Raw genomic sequence first — 19,673 nt, 5'->3', positions numbered from 1 at the left:
TAAATAATTAATATGTTATAATAATTTTATAAGGCACACTGCCTTCCTGAGAGGGGCAAAACAAGAATTGTGTTTGTAGCTGAATGTTGAACATTCTCTATTCACACACTCTAGTATGTGACTCCAGTATTTTTCCTTTATCTGAAGAACTGCAAGAAACCTCACTGAAAAGCCTATTGCTCAGACTTGAGTACTGTATACTCCTAACTTATTTTCCAAGCAGGCTGAGAAAGCACTTTCTGGTTTCTGAACATCTGAGCAGCTCCAAGAGCAGATCTTCTCCCTGCTAGTTTTTCCCCTTCTTTGTCATTACCAACCTTTAGGTCCCCTCTCTCTGGGCTGTCCTCAAGGGCAATGAAAGGTAACACATTATACAGCTGCTGATGTCAGTAGATACCAGAAGTTAAATGTTGAACCTTCATAAAAATACAAACACTAATATTTGCTTCCTTTCTATTCATGCAGTGGTACTCACCACAGTGAGAATAGGATATGTACTTTTCAAATTCTCTAGCTCTGAGGGGTTCTAGATAAGTATAATGATAGTACAGCCAAGATTGCTAAATTTATTACAGGAGCCTGTGATCCCAATAGTATATTGCTAATAACAGTGCCAAATATCCAAAGGCAGCTGCTCTGTAGAGGTTATCCAGTCCTGTATGCTCCCTCACAGAATACTGCAGAGCAATAAGCAGAGGCATATTATACCAGAGGGAGAAGCAAGCTGCTCTTCTTAGATATAGACGAGTAACAAACATCCAATATTTCTTTGAAAAATCAAGGAAAACTGTGCCAGAGGACAAAAAGGACATCTGTGCCAAAAGAAACCAGAATCTCTGCAAACTGAAAGTGTCTCTATTGCTGCAAGAGCGATGAGCCAGCCCACGCTAACTGCCCTATTCCATTAATGCAGTCTAACCCTTTTTTCAGTCTAAGCACAGCTTATAAACAATTTGTTTTCCATTCACAGCCCCAGACTTCAAAAATAAATTTCTTTGGATTAAAAAAAACCCAATGTTCTCCTAGAAGTTTGCTATGGCATTTTTGCAAATTCATGCAGTCTGAATTCCAAGGTGCTCATAATCAATCTTTTTTTATTTTATTCTGCATTTAGGTTGAAGACTTGGGTGTTGGGTGCAATGCACTTCATTTTCAACTTTCGATGCGTACAATTATGTTTCCATTATTTTAACAACATTTTCAGTTAATATTTTTCCAGTGACTGCAGCAAAACCTTATGCTACAGCCCATATTTCAATTTTTTTTTTTTTTACTGCTGAGAGTATCCTGTCAGTTCTTCTACATTAGTACTGGCACATCCTCTTAAAATAAACCATCTGCTGAAGACAAATTCCTTTGTCCCCTGCCTGGGCACACTCCCCAGCCATTTGGACAACAAAGATGGGAAAAGGGCAAGATGGAGAATTCTTTGGGAGGCTGAAGAATATTCCAAAAAAGCCATATTTTACTTGAGTGATAAATGACACGTTCCTGAACACCCACTGGGACTTCCAGAGAGCAGAGGGAAAAAAGTTGGTAAAGGCAGACCTTGACAGGGTGACGGTGACATTTTACAACTGTTGTTGAAGGGCTGCCTGTGTAGGGTCAGGCCCTGCCCTTGGAGATGTTTGCTACTGGCAGAGATGGTACAATGTGACAGGCAGAGTTTTGTCAACAAGAATCTAAAAATTTATGTAGAGATCATGCTGACCAAGAGTGACCCTAACCAGCAGTACCTTCTGTATTAAATGCAAAGTGCATGCATGTGTGTACATATGACACATGTATATTTATGTTTATATGATTTATATAGACAGATATGCACATCAGCGTCTGGATAGTGACAGATAAACTTGAGCATGGCTCATTTTAAAAAGAGCAATTCTGCAGCTGCTTAGGCACTCACACTACCTTCTCAACCCTTTGTGTAACTAAGAAAGATCTTCTTCCAAAGTGTAAGGAAAGAAATATAACCCAGTGCTTTGAAATCCTACTTTGAAATGTTCCAGTAGCTATCCTTACTGGAGTATCTGAGTAATAGCTATGGAATACTTTGATTATTATTTCTTCTATTGTAACTTGAAAAGCTTAAAACTTGAAAGAAAAAAAAATAATTCAAAAGGAGGCCAAATGTATTTCAAAACCTTGCCCAGCCCACCCTCAGCACCATCAGCACTTGGCCCAAGTACATCTTCGGGCTTATCGAAACAAAGCAGAGAATTACTGCAACCCTTGCAGACACTCTGTCTGCATCACTTCCACATGCCTCAGTACCTGCTCCTCTGGAATGCTCCAGAAGTACCTCCACACCAAGCTGGCCCGTCTGACTGAAATCCTGCTTGCTGAGAGTACCAACGGATGGGCACTTTGAGGGATGGCCACTGAGTGAAAGCCTTGACGCTTAAAATCTCTCAAAAACCCGAAGGCCTTAATTATAACTGTGGCTATTGTCTTTGTGCATAAATTATGAAGATACTCTGGTTTTTCATGTAGATCAATTCTCCTGTTTCAGGAAGAAAATGTTTTTCTGTTCATTTCAGTGCACAAACAAGTTCTGAGTGCAGGTGGAATATTAATATTCCATCCTTAACCTTCTGTGGTATTGCGGGGCGTGGATCAAGGAACGTTTCTGAGACAGTAACATTTACTCAGTTTCTCAGTTACTTCTGAGAAAGTAGGTGTCTGAAGGTCAAAGGAAACATTTCAATTTCTTTTGGTAGAAAAAGCAGCAAGAAAAATTTCTGTCCCCACCAAAGACTTCATGCTGACACTGACTGTACCTGCATTATAGGATCATTATTATTTCCATGAAATTATTATATCTTTGTAGACATGCCAGTGGTGCCCACACATAGACAAGTATTTAATGACAGAAGGTTCCAAGCAGCTTTTGCAAACAAAAACAACATATTTTGTTTCATAATAAAAATCAAATTTTAAAAGCCATTAGAATTAATCACCCAAACTCTAGTTTCCAAGAGGAAACCGTTCTGGTGAGGCAAAAAATTAGCAAAACCCAAAAAAACCCAAACATCCAGCAAACCTAAACCGAACAAACCTCCAGCAAGCTAATAAAAATATTAAAACAGACATGCTACTAGCATATACATTCTAGTGATATATTTGAAAAGCCACTCATACTGACACTTCTGTTATTTGCTATTTTTAAGCACAAGGCTGAGAGCCTGCAATAGAAATTGTTGCAGTCTTTGCTTTCTCATATATAACAAGTCTGCCTCTTTTTGAGCACAACAGTAGAGAAAGGTCAAACAAATAAAATCTATCAATAACATGAAAATAGATTGAGCAATATAATCTTAACTTCTACTCCAGAAATAAATCTGGGAAGAATTTTTGGCATGAAAGATAAACGCACTTAAACTCAAAGCCAGTTTAGAGTCACTCACATAAAATTCTTACAGACAGAAACAATTATTTATTATCCAAGTATCTAATGCCTAACAAAACATTAAGGTATCTAATCTACAATAAGAAACCTTGATTTTTCAGAAAAAAAAAAGTTACTTTAGCATTGACCTAGAGAAGCTTACATTTATATCAGAGTTACTCTTTTCCCTGAGTCATCCCATCAATTTGCTTTAATACAACACTGATCATCGTGTGGCTCCATACAGAGTTCGGCTCAGAAATTGAGACATTCAGAGGAGCTCAGAAGTATCTGAAAAGCAGAGATAGTGGTCATTCTAAATCACCTCTCTGCTCCCCTCCATCTCTGGGCTAGCTGAAGGACAAACAGTTGGACCCTCATTGTGCTTGGGGCTGGCTGCAGCTCACTGGCAGGTGGGCACTGATACTGAGACTAAATGACAATAGCATCCCACACCACCACACAAAGAGGAGCTGATATTATGTAACCTAAAGACAAAATACACCATGGCCTACATATCTTTTGACATTTTAAGAGATGATGGACCTGACAAGTCACAATCATCCGCCAAGTATAATGGTGGTGGAGTAATCAAGCAGGTATTACCCTAACAAATGCCAAAGAGTATTTCAGTACAGCTCCATCTGCCCAAATTCACAGTGCCATTCTGAGAAGAAATAAAAATAACCCAAAACGTTCACTCAGAAATATATTTCTAATTTAAATTAAATGTAAACACAGTCATCAGTTAACATCCTTGGTAGACTTGAACTGGAACACTGAATTTGTTGAGAAACGTAAATCAATCAGTCTGAATCAATTCAGAAACACAAATCAAGGTCAATCACAATTCAGAATTTAGCAAATTAAATTACTTGTTCATTTATGGTTAACTTCCTTAGGTTAATCTTAAGGCTGTATAAGCTTCACCTAGTATTATGCTTGAGACTTAATAATTTGCCTTGACATTTAGAATAGCTCTTACATAAAACTTTGGATTTGTTTTTAAATAAAAAGCAAGATGACAGAATAAACAATGCTGAAAATATACTCTTTCCCAGAAGAATTGTAATCTTGGATCAAAAGCCTCCAGTTTTTTTCCCCTCTTTCCATCAGTATTATATTTCCACACTTGTTCAAATTAAACTCTTTCTCCTCTGTATTTAAAACTATTAACTATATATATTAAAACAAGTAATATGTATATTTCTAGGTTTTTCTATATACTTGACCAATAAAAATGCACATGTAAGACAAAGTATTTTCATTTCATTAACTGTAAAATGTGTAAACTGCTTAAATATTCCTTTTTTTTCATTATTTAGACTATCTTAGGTAAAATAAACAGGCTGAAACTGTATAAAGTCTGTATTGTGTTCATACACCATCAATAGATTAAATTATTATAATAAATGGGTTACAGTACAACAACAATATTGTGAAGCAAGGCTAAGCTACCAGAGAGGATTTACATCTCAGAAACAGCTGCATAACAACCACACTTCTCTGAACAGTAACAAATTAAGGGCATCCACAAGACTCCAGCTGTGCTAATGAGTTCTTCCTTCCACATCTACAGAGATGACCAAAATACCTGCAGGACTTTTTAAAGAACATGAGCACTCTTATCTCTCCATCCTAAGAAATTGAGTCTGATACATTCCATTTGTGATATTATTCATTTCTCATTTTATAAGTTTTACAGACACATATTCAAATTAAAATACTCAGCAGGAAAATCAAGATAAATGGAAATATAAAACCTGAAGAATTTTATTTTAAAAAAGAAAACAAAAATCAAATTACTGAATAATATCTACCACCTCAGAAGTCATTTGTAAGATGATTCAATGGGAAGATGAGTTTGCAATAGATGAAATTAAATAAAAAACGGCAATAAATCTCTGCTTCATTACAGACTAGACTGCCTTGCTCAGCAATATGTTCCATGACAAGTTAACCAATATAGTGCAGTATTATGTTTTGATCACTACATTTTTTCACTGGGGGAATGGGGCTACTCACAGCAACAGTTACCCAAAACACTGGTAAGGACATCACCAACAACAGATTCTAAGCCTGCTGTATGCTATAAAAATCTGCCAAGGAGACTGGGGAAGTGAAATAAGGATGTCATCACAAACATCCATTAAAGTTAATCACTAAAGCCTCTAAAGAGCCTTGAAACTTCATTAGAAATGATAAAGCAGGTGAAAGGGCAGCACCAGCACAAGGCCACAGCCGCTGTGGGAGCTGCTCGCGGGGCTGGGCGCTCACGCACCTCCCTGCACACAGAACATGCCGGGCACACGCCCCCACAGAGCATGCGAGGTCAATCGCTCCATCCCGCTAATGAGAGCAGGCAAGCACACACAAACACCGAGCTTCTGCAGCTCCTCTGCAAGAAATTTTTCAAGGTATCACCCCCACCCCGTTCAACACTTACTACAGTGCACTAAAAATTACTGTTCTAGGTGAACATGTGTGCTCCCCATCTAAGGAAGGCAACAGCACATTAGCTACATCTCACTTTCTGATTATCTCTTCCTTTGTTGCCTCTTCCATTTTGTCATGCATTCCACAGTGCTTTATTCAGACTGCTCTTTGTACTTAGCTGTCTTCCTTTTCTCCTCTTTTCGGTAATCTCCTACCCTACCGTGTTACTTTTGTGCCTAACATGCTGACATCAGGAACCTCCAAAGCATTAGTGCACAGCAATTCTAGTCAACATCACCTCATTGGCAGTATATGGCAAGAAGAGACAAAACAATGCACCTGAAAAAGGAATTACTGGAAAGGAATGAAAAAGTGAGGAAAAGAAACCGGCGTTGGTATAACATTTTGCAAAATTATTCCTTGGATTTCAACTCCAGTGCAAATGGAAGTACACTGGAGATTTTCTGCTTTCTCCAGCTGCAGGTGAACTGAACCTAGCTGTGTGCATGTTTAGTGAGAGCAGGCTAGCACCAGCTGCCTCCTGCACTGGACTTGCTCACATTGGAAATAACTGCAGTGCTCTGATTTCCAAGACAAGCTCCTTTGTCCAAAGGGCTGCTTTTAGCAGGAAAGGCCTAAATCTGTATTCCTTTAAAAATACACTTTTCAAGGTGCTGATCTCACTAATTTCTCAAGTCCAATGAAAGAGTTACAAAACTAAAAAGTATCTTAGACATAAAATTAATTATATGAGCTCTTAATAAAAGCTTTCAAAGTCTCCCTTTTGGTCATACCCAGAAAACATCAGCACTGACTAAAAGGAAAAGACGGGAACAGTTTCTCTGCATCCTCACATGGTAGGGGTGGTCAGTGTTTGTAGTGCTATGAGACCTGCACAAATTCTGTCACACAGGCAGCAACCAAACCACGAGATCCATTCAAACACCTCTGAGCTGTCACACAGCCTCCCAAGGCAGCTCCACACCAGAGAGGAGAACAACTCCCAGGGCTCTATCAAGCAGGGCAGTCCCAAAATGCACCTGCATCCCACCGTGACCTTCAGAAGCCCTAGCATCAGTGCAGCACTTGAACAGCTTCAGAGCCAGATGCAGCTAAAGAATCAAAGTTTAGCCACATCTTACCTATTATTAGAAATGGATTGTAAGGTCCTTGAGAGTAAACATTTCATGTTTGCACAATGCCTAGTACAACAAAAACCCTGTCAATGAATTGGGCTCAGAAGTGCAACTGCTGTCGGGGGTAGCTTGTACAAAGCCAGGGTTTGGTTCAGAGTAACAAAGGTTAAAATATGGATGTAATGGAACATTAGTACAACAAGCTCAATCTACAAGGAAATAGGTAATCCACATATGTCCCAAGAGCTGATAATGCTTTTCTTTATCTTTTCTTCCTTTTTCCACCATGTAGACTAGGAGTTCTGCAACATTTCTGGGTTGAAAATAACCATTTGCCAATATTCAACATAAAATAGAGGCTTATTTTTTTACACATACCACTAAAACTGAGTTTTTCAAGGGCTAATATCTGGCAGAGCATAGTAGGGTGATACTCCTTTAAAGAAGAACTGAAGGGCAATAAAACAGATTTTACTTCGTTTGGGTGAGTAGGTGCTAATCTGACTAAGTGGTACTGCTAATACATGGAGAGGATAAAGAAAAGAAAAAAAGGTGCAAGAAGTTGAAAATGGATACACATTTTAAGGGAGTTGCTGTGCTATCACTCTGTGGCTTAACATAATTTCATCACTTTATCTTCTCACTTGCTGCCTTAGCAAAACAGTAAAAGGAGGCATCACTTACAAACCCCAGTATCATCCACTTAAGACAGCAGAGGTATCACTAAGAAATAAAATTGAGATTTTGTCAGCAATCCTGCAGATTCTCACCACTTGTAATCAGGAAGAACTTATGCCTTCTGGAAGGATGTTGTGAGCTTAATACAGGTGAGGCAGCTATGGGATGTTAATGCAGGTATGCACCAGGTGGGAACTGTGTGCTTTGACAGTCTCACCCAAACCACAGAATGGCTTGGTTTCGAAAGGACCTTTAAGGTCACCTAGTTCCCACCCCTCACAGTGGGCAGGGATGCCATCCACTAGATCAGGTTGCCCAGAACCCCATCCAGCCTGGCCTTGAGCAGGGACACCCATCCCTGAGGCTTGCAACAGCAGCAGGGCATCAGCCACTGAGGCTCCACAGGCAAGGAGCTCTCCTGCACTCTTGGGTAGATCACCCATACAAAGAGCCACAGGTGTGACCAAAAGCCATAAACAGCACAAACCTCGTATGTTACTAACTGCAGTAAACAACAGACTTGGCAGCATCACCTTGCCCAGACAGCCCTCTGAAAGCACCCATGGTAGTCCCATGCTGAAATTTTACACATGCAAAAGGCTCTTCACTGGTTATTCCCTCCCTTGCAAAGAATAAACCTATTTTTTAATGAGCCTCCCAGTTTAATGCAGCTCCCACAACTTGTCCCCAGCTTCAGGTGAAGTCACAGTCACGTAGTAAATACAGCATTTTCACGTATTGAATTTTTGTATGAGCATACTGCATTGAAATGCAGAACTTCCCCACTGGGGACACATCTATTCACTTCAAGAAAAGAAAGCATAAGTTATTTTTTACGTCTTTCTGCTGTTAGGATTTGTCATCAGTAAGAATTTGCTGAGGGAAACCTTTAAACAAAAGGTTTCCAAAAAAGATTAGTTTAGGATTTACGTTGACATTACTTATTTTAAAGTGAAATCCAGCAACATTCAGAATTATTAATGGATCTCATTCTCGTTAGATGATGAATGAAACCAACAGTTCACTGGATGCTGTCAGCATATAAGTTATCCACATATTTAAATACAAAACTTTTCAACTTCACTGTGCATAAAATGAATATACTGCATAATAAAATAGTTGTAAGGAGAACATTTTTAAAAGCTCCTTTGTGTTTTGATTTTTATTTTTAATTGTTTTCTGTCTGCCAGTGCCTGAGTGTTTAACTAGATGAAGACTCTTAACATGAAAAATGTTCTGCTCTGAGAGCACTCTTGAAAGACTTAGGCATAGTAATTTATTCAATTACTTCTTTAGATCTATTTTTAATCACAATTTGAGAAAAATAAAACCGCAATTATACAATATCAAGAAATATTTCAGTATGATTCTAAATCATGTAGCAGCAAGAAAATCCATATTTTTAACTCTGATTTGTGTGCTTAGTTATTTAAATCTGTGTCATCCTTTAACACGGGACCTCAGAAAAAGTGAACTTCCCTCACTGATCACAATTATCAATACTTAGCTATTAATGTATGAATTTACCCATGACACACTCTGCACACTGTATGCCATAGATACAGACGTGCCCATTATTTTCTGTCTCAAATCTCTTTGCAAAAGTTCTATGGCATGCAAGAAATTCCTTTTACCGTTGGCTATAATCTCTTTTTCTTTGAAGGCCCCAAGAGTAGAGATAGATTTAGATAAAACTCCTTAATAGGACCACACAGATGAAGACCCATATAGCAGAAGGAAATTTTGCTCCCTAGGGGAATTTGTAACCTTCAGCAGAGCAATGATTACAGCGGGATCGGTGCTGTGATAACAGCGAGCACAGAGACACCAAGGGCAGCTGGAATGAGCCAGCACAGCTCCCTCACCCTCCCAGCCAGGGCAGGGGGGACTGGCCAGACCCAGAACTATCTGGGCACCACACACTACATCCCAAATCCTTCCCAGGAACTTCATTACTTCCTTGAACAGCAAACAACAAGCTCTTTGTCCCAAAGATAGCGCTGTGAGACTTCGCAATTAGAAACAAAGCTGTCCTGAGGAAAAAAATACCAATTATGCTATTGGCACCATCTGTGAAAAACATCCCACTGAAAGACAACACACTCAAACCACTGTTATGCCTTCAAGACGTTCCCCAAATCCCATCTGAATATTTTAGTGATATTGTTTCTAGCACCATGCAATGCCACACAATATCTTCACATCACTATTGATTTCTGCATTTTAAAGACAGCACATATTTTTTAGCTCTTTTATCCTCATATTTCATAACCAATTTATAATTCAACATATTCTTTGATATTGTTTAAATACTTAAAGAGTAAATTATTTTAGCTTATCAGGAAATAATTTGTTTTGACCAAATTCCCCCCAGTTAGTTGGGAGGTTGTCATGGTTCTTTACCATGATCACATTGAAGTTTTTGAAACTGTACCACAAACACATCTGCCCCCTAAGCAAAGACTGCCTAATTGAAGTAACCTATCACCTGTGATGGCAGCTTTCAAGTCCTATAAGCATACACATCTTTTAGAAAAATCTATTTCCTTTTCTAGCATTATATTAGCCATATGCAATTAAATAGTTTTTTGCATTTAGTAAAAAGTCATGCTTGACTTTAAACACAATTTCCAAAATCTCAATATAAAAATAAAATTTGAAATAATACTTAGTTTTTAATATTTACTCCATTTGCAAGTCAATTTCTTAATCTTACAGAGGAAAAAATTTTAAAATTAGACATAGAAATTTCTGTCTTGTGGTTGCTGAATAACAAGAATGTAGTTGTAAATCAGCAATCATGTAAGTGACATCACTGCTCATAATATCTGGCAGTGTAGCAAGGCAATTAAAACATGAAGTACAATACCTTTGCTAATCTGACAAACAGGTAAACCCAATGCAAGAAGCAAACTGCTTCATTAATAAGATTCTCTTAACTTCATATAAGATAAATGTAAAAGATATAGTACTTACAGTGAATTCACAGAAATCAATGCTATCAAGACTTTTGCTTCTGTGTATTCTCCCTTTTATTCTTCTTAAAGAGGGCTTTCCCTGACTTACACTACAGGTAGCACCATTGGGATTTTCAGAAGATGGAGTTACCCTGCCAAACAAAGAGAGCCACATATCAGACAAAGAATACATTCTTTTATTTGCTTAAAGTAAAAAATGTACAAAGGAAAACACATCACCATGCTATACATACAAGAAATGTCATTCCAAATGACAGTTTTCAATCACTAAGTGCCAAAATAAGACCACAAGTATGTAGAAGTCTAGCTCCTATCAAGACCACACTGCTTGCAGATTTTGTCAAAAACATTCTGATCTTTTTTGTACAAAAGTGTGTAGAATCAGAAAAAAAGGACACATTGTATAAAAATATATTTTACTTCTGAAAATTTAAAAGTACCATTTTTCTTTGTTTCTTCAGTAGAAACCCAAGTCCTGTGACACACATTGATGGCTGTCAGTTAAGTCACCAGGAGCCTGGCAGTATTTGGCTTTTGACCTTTTCCAGTTTGAGTGCTGATGGTGCTTCAGCTATTCTAGCAATGAGTAACAACCAACAATAATGACGTTAATAGCATCTGTTAAAGTTATAGGGGTAATATATTAAGCAACTACACTTGACAAGGCCTTTCATCATATTGTCATCTACACATAGTCCTAAGGGGAGTCCATAACTAAAATATTTGGAGGAAGCAATCCATATTTCAGTGAGCTTGGTGGAAATCACTAATAAGCAGAACTAAGTTAACAATTAACTAAGTGTACTAGGATTTGTGCCGTTAATATTTTAAATACAAAATAGTCCCTAGTCACACTGGCACTTAAGGGAAACTCCATTCCAGAAATACACTCACCAAGAATTATGTAAAAACCTGAAGTCTTCATGCCCATATTTACACTTATCTTATTTCTCAACTGCAGCCATAGAAGATTTCAAAAACCAGCTTTAACAAGAAGTAATATGTATTTTTTTGCATTTCCATAGTCTTTGGACAGTAGTTCAGTATTTCTCCCAAGAACCATAAAGATTCCTCTCACAAAAAAAAACACCTTAGGATGTTTTTTACATTCTTTAACTTAGAATTAATGGCTTTTGTACGTACATAAATGTTTGTGCAAAAAAGAAAGAATGGTGGAGATGTGTTAAACATATGCATCACCAAAACAGGACATTGCATAGTGGGCCATATCAAAATACCAAATTCCCAATACAAAATACAGTAACCACATGCTGAATACTCTTGTTTGATTAGCAAGACTTCCAGGTCTACACAATGTCATGGTCACGACAACATGGCCATGGGACAGCTAGGGAGAAGAAATTACAATATTCAAACTTGAAAATTAAAGCAAATCCTTTCAAATCTCTTATTCAGTTTAAAAAGATAAAGCCCTTCTTTTTTTTTTTTTTTTTGTTGAATCACTGTAACTACCAAATCACTATTTTGTTTTCAGATTTTGGGTGTTTTTACACATGCACACAGACACATATACAAACAGCTTGCTCTAAGTTCTCTTGATAACATAGAAATTTGGTTTAGATGGTTTTTCCCCTTGGGTTATTTTATTGCCAACTTTAAACTGCAAGTTTCTACCTGAAAACATTACTGTGCTATCCATATATCTTAATTACAATACGAAACTCCTGCTGAGACTGCACTGGAATTTTTTGTCTAATCATACATGGATTGAATTCTGAGAACCATGCCTGCCTACTACAGTAACATATTTGTGCGCACAGCAGAAACTTCAAGAACGCCATGGATTCCCTGCTAAAATGTCTTCAAGAATTACCAGAGAGATTTCCAAAGAAAGACAACTGCTCAGTCTCTGTCTTGTGGCACAGACAGTGACATTTACAATGGCAGCACATTGCTATTGTGTGACTGTCTCTTCTGTAACAAAGTGCTCCAAACATCTCTGCTCGAGTACCTAACTGAGCACACTCTGTGTCCGTGGCAGATGCAGATGCTGGAGCCCTCAGAGAGATCAATTGTTCCCCTGCTGTCAGAGGCTCTGTTTATTCTGTCTACAGGGAATCTTTGAGGGCTGTCTACTCCATTACTTATAACTTGGGTTAATTAATCTTCAAATGCACCTCTGATGAATTAAATTCTTGGCACGTTGGACTTCCTCCTTATACTTAATAGAAAAGTTAAACAGCTGTAAGCTACACTGGGCTTTTCCTTATTTTGGATAACATTTCAAGCCATTTTTTAGGGCCTTACCCACAAATGTGCATTTCTTTAGGCTGCAAGCCTTTTAATGTTTTCTGATACTGAAAAGCCTTTATTAAAAAAAAAAATAAAAAAAAGAAAACTACTTACATGGAAAAACCCAAACAAATACAAATAACAGGCTAATCAAAGTTACACAGTTTTAACAAAGAACCACACTAATGACATGTTTTAAAGGCCCTTCTGTTTAGGATCTTCACTCTTTACAGCCACTTGAAAAAATGAACTTGCTGCCACTGGAATCCAGCTATCATTTCATTCTGCTGGAGAATAAATTATGGCTGTTACTTGTTAGCTTCTAAGATACAGGAAAGTCTTTTTGAAGTTACAAAGTATAATTATAGAGAAGGAGTACCACAATTTATCTATTCCCTCCAATCCTTTACAAAATCATTAATTTCTAGATCTCTTTACAAGCAAATACAGTATTACTTAACCAACCAAAGAAAAATCCAATCAATACCATTGATATTGGGAATTGGGAAGCTTTGCACTGTATGTACACCAAAGGAAGGATCTGAGGCAAGATATCCATACTGACAGCATCACAGGGGTTTTGACTCTGGTTGAAGAGGAGACTTTGGGACAAGCACAAACCAATTAAATACCAGCTTCTCTGGGGCCTCCACTCCTGCCATAGCTCCAGCAAAGGGAAGCAGTAACAGACCTGGGACAGACTTGGATAATCTTATCCAGGCTTTGCAGAATGATGGATACAGCAATGAGACTCTCAAGAATCCATTTCCAGTAGCACTCATGTAGTATTGCACAGGAACTCCTTCAAATACTAGTGATTTCCACAGTGAGTACACCTCTAAAGTTCAGAATATGAAGTTCCAAAATAAACCCACGTGAGTGCAAAGCCATGAGAAAAGAACCAAAGTGTCTTAAGATTGACTCAAAATGAAATTACTAAAAAATCTGAAAAACATCTTTTTTAAATCCTTCTCTCTTTTGAATCACGTTTTATGTTCCCAAAGTGTTCACTGTAATCAGAGAAACAAACTTTATTCTTTTTACGTGAATACTGAAACTATAATGCAACGTTCCATGGTTCTGGCATCTGAACCTTAAGTTTAAAAAAACACTTATTAATAAAATTTGCTGCATCTGATTGTCTCCTTTCAACTTTTATTTGAATCTTTGAATTAAGACAATAATAGCAAATTAAAAAGTGAACTGCTAAGTCACTGTAATACCTGCATCAGGAGTATAGAGGAATTATCACAGGCTAAAGGAGAAAAATACATAAGAGCCCTTTTAAAGTATCTGCAGGCCATCAACTACTTTAAAGCAAGTACTCTTGAACAAAAGCCTAGGAATGAAATGCTCAAGGAAGTCTAGGGCTTCAAAAAGTAGAATATAGCATAAGGATCTTTGAAGGTAGTGAACAATTCCTGACACCTTGCTTCAAATTTGCTGTTTCTGTTCAAATAGTGCGTTTGATATTCTGGAAACATAACACCTTTTTAATTGAACTCATCACAGGAATCCTAAATTAAGGTACCAAATTCATTAACTTTTGAAAATATTAGTCAAGTAAAATGGAACCATTTTGTATATCCCACCTGGAGACTGAGGCCCTTATTTATTATCCACAGTTCTTACAACGGTTTCATTGACCTTGACTTCTTCCTGATCATATATCACATTACATAACCATGACTCTAAATTATTTCTCTAGTTTGTAAAATAAGCAAAAAACCCCTAAACTTTCACTATCTGTATTCCACTGACAAGCACAGTAGCCTAACAAAATAATGTGCAACAGTGACTTCAAGGTGAAGTGTCATATCAAGGGCTAATGACTTAATACATATTATAAAATAATCAGATGGTCTGAGTATAATATGAGTTTATGAATACAAGTGATATTTATATTCTACTCACATACAATTACTATTTATAACCAATTTCAATATTACCTGATTTTTTGTAGTTAAATTATGTCTGAAATTACTACTGTCATCTTAATTTCTAGACAGACCAGTTACATTGAAAATTTTTCAAGAACTTCCTAAACTCTCTTCTTGTTCAGTGATTAGAATTCTGAACAATTTTATAAAAGTCAGCATCAGAGTGTTTAAAAAACATGTCTTGAAATGAGACATTTTCTGTATTTGTTTTCCAGGTGCAGTATTAGTGCTGGAGTTAATGCAGAGTGGACAAGGTTTTGACAACTACACAGCCTCAACAAGACTTCTGTTGGTGACATAATTATTGCACTTTTCACATACTGCAAGTTGCCTGCCTATCCTATAAAGAAAGCATTTCAGCTCTTTTAGCAACATCCAAGGCAAACTTCTCAGAAACTTCTGCCTCTGGTAGCTACACAGATCTCAGCTGGGAGATGTATAAAATTCCCATAATTATTATACCTCCCATTAGAAGCCAAGCTTCCTCAGCACCACCAAAAGTGAGGACACAGGCTGGGCTCAGCTCAGTGTGATCGCTGGCTTCTGTCTCAAACACAAGGCTGGAAAAGCTGACATTTACTCCCACTGACCAGACTGAAAATCCTAACAATTACAGTTACTCAATATTAATATTTGTTTGAGAAAATAAAAGGCAAGTTTGAAACAATGCTAGAGACACTGAGCGCTCAGCTGCAGTGTTGAACTCTTGTGCACCTCTGCAAGTATGTTGATTTTAAGGATGGATCCTTATCCATGCCTCCCTCAGGAAAAAATAAGTATTAATTAACTTGCAACATAAATAAAGCTTTACAATGAGCTAAAATAAAGTTTTTATCCTCATTTCAAACAATATTAACTGCAACTAGTAATCAAGAATGGAAAATACCCATTCTGAAGATCTGTACTTTTCCATAGAGCTCTGTAGAGACACCAAGAAGATCAATCTTTGATGTTTCTTTCTCCTACATTAAGGTGACATTTTCCATTATTTAATTATACTAAATATGATGCTTCTTGGAACATAAACAAACAATGACACTTTTCTCCCTAGGGATAGTCCTAATGATAAAACAGACATTCTTCATTATAAGCCTGGGCTTCTACAGCCAAGACCCAGCTTAAAAACAAAGACTGAGACAAGAAAGCATTCAGTGCTTAATTCCAGACACGCTGGTTACTCCTCACTGATTTCAAATAAGTTTACTCCTATGCTTGAAAATAAATGTGCCTGTGCAGTATCTTCCAAGAAGCAGCTATCATTTAACATCCAGGCTTCTATATCACACATTCTTTTAACAATAGCACCAAACAGGGGAACTGGATCCTGTCAAAATTCAAATTCTGTAGTGCACTGCATCTACATTCTTTTCTGTAACCTAGATTGCCTCAGACAACTACCAATCATTCTTAAAAGAATGTAAATATGGAATAGTCTCACTCATTTCCATAATCTCCCCAATGAAAACCTATCACTAACTGAGCTTTTTGCCTTTTTCACAATGCTGCACTCCCCTGCACCAAGGGGAGCAGCAGGGGAGTTCACCAAACCCAGGAACTCTTTCAGAGTCAAGGCAAATGCTGGAAGAAAGGGAAGGGAATATTAGTGACAGAACTATTAGAATGGATAGAATTTCCTGTTGGGGCTTTTGTTGTTGTTTTTTCTTTTTCACTTGTTTATTTATTTGCCCGCTATCTTCTCCTTGCAGCAGAAAACCGCAATCATCAGTTTGACAAGAAATTATATTCTACCTGTGTAACTCCTCTTAATAATGTGATTTGGCATTTCTCTACTGTAAAAGGACTCAGGTTGCACATCTTGGGATTTCAGAAAATATTGATAAAAATTTACTATTTTTAATCTGCAAACTTCCAGTTCAGCTGTCAGTTTCTTCTTGACCACCTTTGCAGATGTTAGTCCCTGCTGCACTCTACCTGTACTAGCAGGGTTATGATGGTGGGTTTTGTATCCAAATGCTGTCCCTTCAGCAAGAGGATTAAAAACATCCTACTCATCTCGTTTAGGCTCCTACATATTAGATTACAACACTGCACACACACAGGAAAGGGTCTGAATCAGCAGTTCAGGACTCCAGCAGCTTCCTCCAGCAGAGTCCAGAACTACTGCCCCAAGTAAACCTCATCATAGAATTACAAACTCCATACAAAGCAGGTTTCTGTCTCCTCCATCTCCCACTGCAAGCCTGTGGCATAGCTTCCTTCTCTCCAATTGCCTGGTTTATTCTTAGCCACTTAATAACTATTTACTCTTAACCCATTGTGAGACATTGGTATTTTCATCGTGAGACATTGGTATTTGTAGCTCTGCTTCCATGCATCACAGAATAGGACATACACTTTGGTGGGGGGGAAAGCAGGAGAAAATTGGAGTGACAGATGCTCCCTAAAGAAATAAAACATTGCTGTTACCTTTTTCATTTTCTTTCAGTAGGATTCCGGTGGATTATCTCCACAAACAAAAGGATGAGCATTTTAACCCTTTTTTATTAAATTATATCTTCGTTTCCACTTACAATATGGATTCACACATCAAAGAGCTTATAAATGTCATTGGTTAAAGAGAATTTTTTAAGTTTTTAAAAATAAGCAAATAAAAATAGATTTAAAAGCACCCCCTGACTATAGACGGACTTGATTTATGTGTTTTCTTCAGGTATTTTTGAGATTTCCACTGATACAGTATTGGAATATGCTTTTGATTTATGTGTTGTGAATATACACAAATATTGCATTGATTTGAGTAACAACAACATATTTTCTCTTTAAGATTTTCTTAATGCATTATTTGATAAAGATTGTGCAGAAATAAGAAAAATTAGCATGACAAAGTACCTTTAAGAACTTTTCTAAGTGCACCAGAAAATAGTATTTCATCCATAAGCATAAAATCTATCCATAGAGATCATGCCTAATGCCATTAAAGTTCTTAAAGAAAATGAGAATATATATCATGTTACCTATTAATAAGAATATCCCAAAGACATACTTTTAAATGCTCAAGTAATTCACACATCTCCCTAAAATTTAAAAAAAAAAGTTTGCCTTATTTTTCTTTAACATTTTTAGTCAATTAAATCTTCACACAGCATTGCATTGCAGCAACATGATGCCAAGTTGGAAATGTTATGAAATGCAATGCTTGTGGTATGTATTAGTGTGGAGCCACTAGAATATTTTGCTATACCTCAAAAAGCACAGGATCTCACCATGAAACAGGACAATATAGAGCTGATCTAACTCCAACTGGAGACAAAGTAGGAGTTTAATCAGGTCCTTTCAGATGTACTTTTAAAGCACACAAATACATATAGCTTTCCCTTAACATGCCAGCAAACAAAACACTTCCAAGAAGACATACAAAATATTAAAGAGAACCCTGTCATAATTACATTTTCCATAATTAAACTTCTCAAAAGATGTAAGACACAACTGCATTCACTGCTGCACACAGGCAGGAGTGGCATTTGGGGAGAATAAAAAAGGTATGGTACACTTTATGTAACTTACATAATCAGAATCAAACCACCAAATACATTGTAAAAACATCTGATTAAATGTAATAAAACTTATCTGCATGATAACATATTTTTGTCTAAAACTTAATTTGATTTTTTTCTTTACAATCAGGATGAACAGAATCATCAAACTGTGTTCTATCTGCAAGGAATACCAAGATCTGGAATTAATGACAGAAAGCTTACTAGTTCTACAATATGTTTCTTCAATTGATACATTTTCCTGACACTGTCTCTACTGTGGGAAAAAGCAAAGTATTAAAAACCCAACATTCTACAATTCATGTAAGGGCCATTTTTGTTACCACTGCTGACACGAAAATATTTTTATTTGCAAACTATCTATGTTCAAATAAAATGACCTATCATGCCTTCTCTGATGCTTTACTTTGCTTCACTAGGGCCAAGTAAGTACAGTGAAAGAAAACTGTATGACCACTACCACCTTAATATTACTCCTGGCTCTTTTCAGATAAGAAATTCTCAGTGTACAAATTTGTGATTGACATCTTCCTCTCAGAAGATGTGACAATATTTCCCCCTCACGATTTGTCCTGATGATGACACAGGTCCCGCTGCTCCCATGGAGCTAACAGTGGGCTCTTGCCCGCCCACGAGTGCCTGGGTATTGCAGTGCCATACGCCTGCCGGTGCCCTACTCACCCACATTACACCACTATACTTTAATACATTTTTCATAACGCGTTGTTGATTCATCCAGAAAAAACAGTTCAGCACACAATCAGCAAGCACAAAAGGAGTGAGAATCAGTGAGGGGAAACGCAGGGTTTCAGGAAAAATGACCATATTTGAACAGCACTACCTCTGGCGCTCACTAATCTATTGGACCTGCGTCCCCTTGTTCCCATTTTCTCGGTACACCTGTCAGCAGCAGCAGGGGCAGGGAATTCGGACCCGGCTCTGCACAGCCCGGGGCGGGAGCACACTGCGCTACATCGGCGGCAACCCTCGGGCTGTCACGCAAGCGGAGCCCCCGCCGGAGCCGCTCCCGCGCCCTCAGCCCGCGCTGCCATTGCCGCTGTGCCGGTCCGGCAGCGCCGTGCCCGCGGGAGCGGAGCCTGCTCCAGCCGCGTCCTCCGCCGGGCCGGGCGCGGACAGCTCCGCCGGCACCGCCAACGCCTCCCGGCGTTTCCATGCGGCTGCCGACGAATCCGCCGGGAACTTTGTGCCCCGGCGATGCCGGCCAGGAGCCGCAGGCCGGGTCTGGGCACGGCGCCCCTCATGTCCGCGGGGACCCCCCGCCGCCGCGCCCGCCCGTCCCGCCGCGGCCCGCGCTCGGCCCGGCCCGGCCCGCAGTGCCCGCGGCCCCG

General features: G+C 38.3%; 1 protein-coding gene across 9 annotated transcripts in view; it reads right to left on the bottom strand.

Annotated features, from left to right (window-relative positions):
• Positions 1 to 19,673, bottom strand: part of TJP1 (tight junction protein 1) — a 159,863-nt gene that overhangs the window by 139,370 nt on the left and 820 nt on the right. For all 9 annotated transcript variants that reach the window (XM_071441677.1, XM_071441678.1, XM_071441676.1 and 6 more), the window contains one exon: positions 10,615 to 10,747. In XM_071441677.1, coding sequence (XP_071297778.1) covers positions 10,615 to 10,747 — 133 coding nt within the window. The remainder of the gene's footprint in view (positions 1 to 10,614; positions 10,748 to 19,673) is intronic.

Source organism: Agelaius tricolor, unplaced genomic scaffold (assembly GCF_023055355.1).
Source record: "Agelaius tricolor isolate 1412-34295 unplaced genomic scaffold, bAgeTri1.0.p SCAF_16, whole genome shotgun sequence".
Classification (NCBI taxonomy): Eukaryota; Metazoa; Chordata; class Aves; order Passeriformes; family Icteridae; genus Agelaius; species Agelaius tricolor.
The sequence above is the reverse complement of the archived record's forward strand: the minus strand, read 5'-3'. Positions and strand labels throughout refer to the sequence as shown.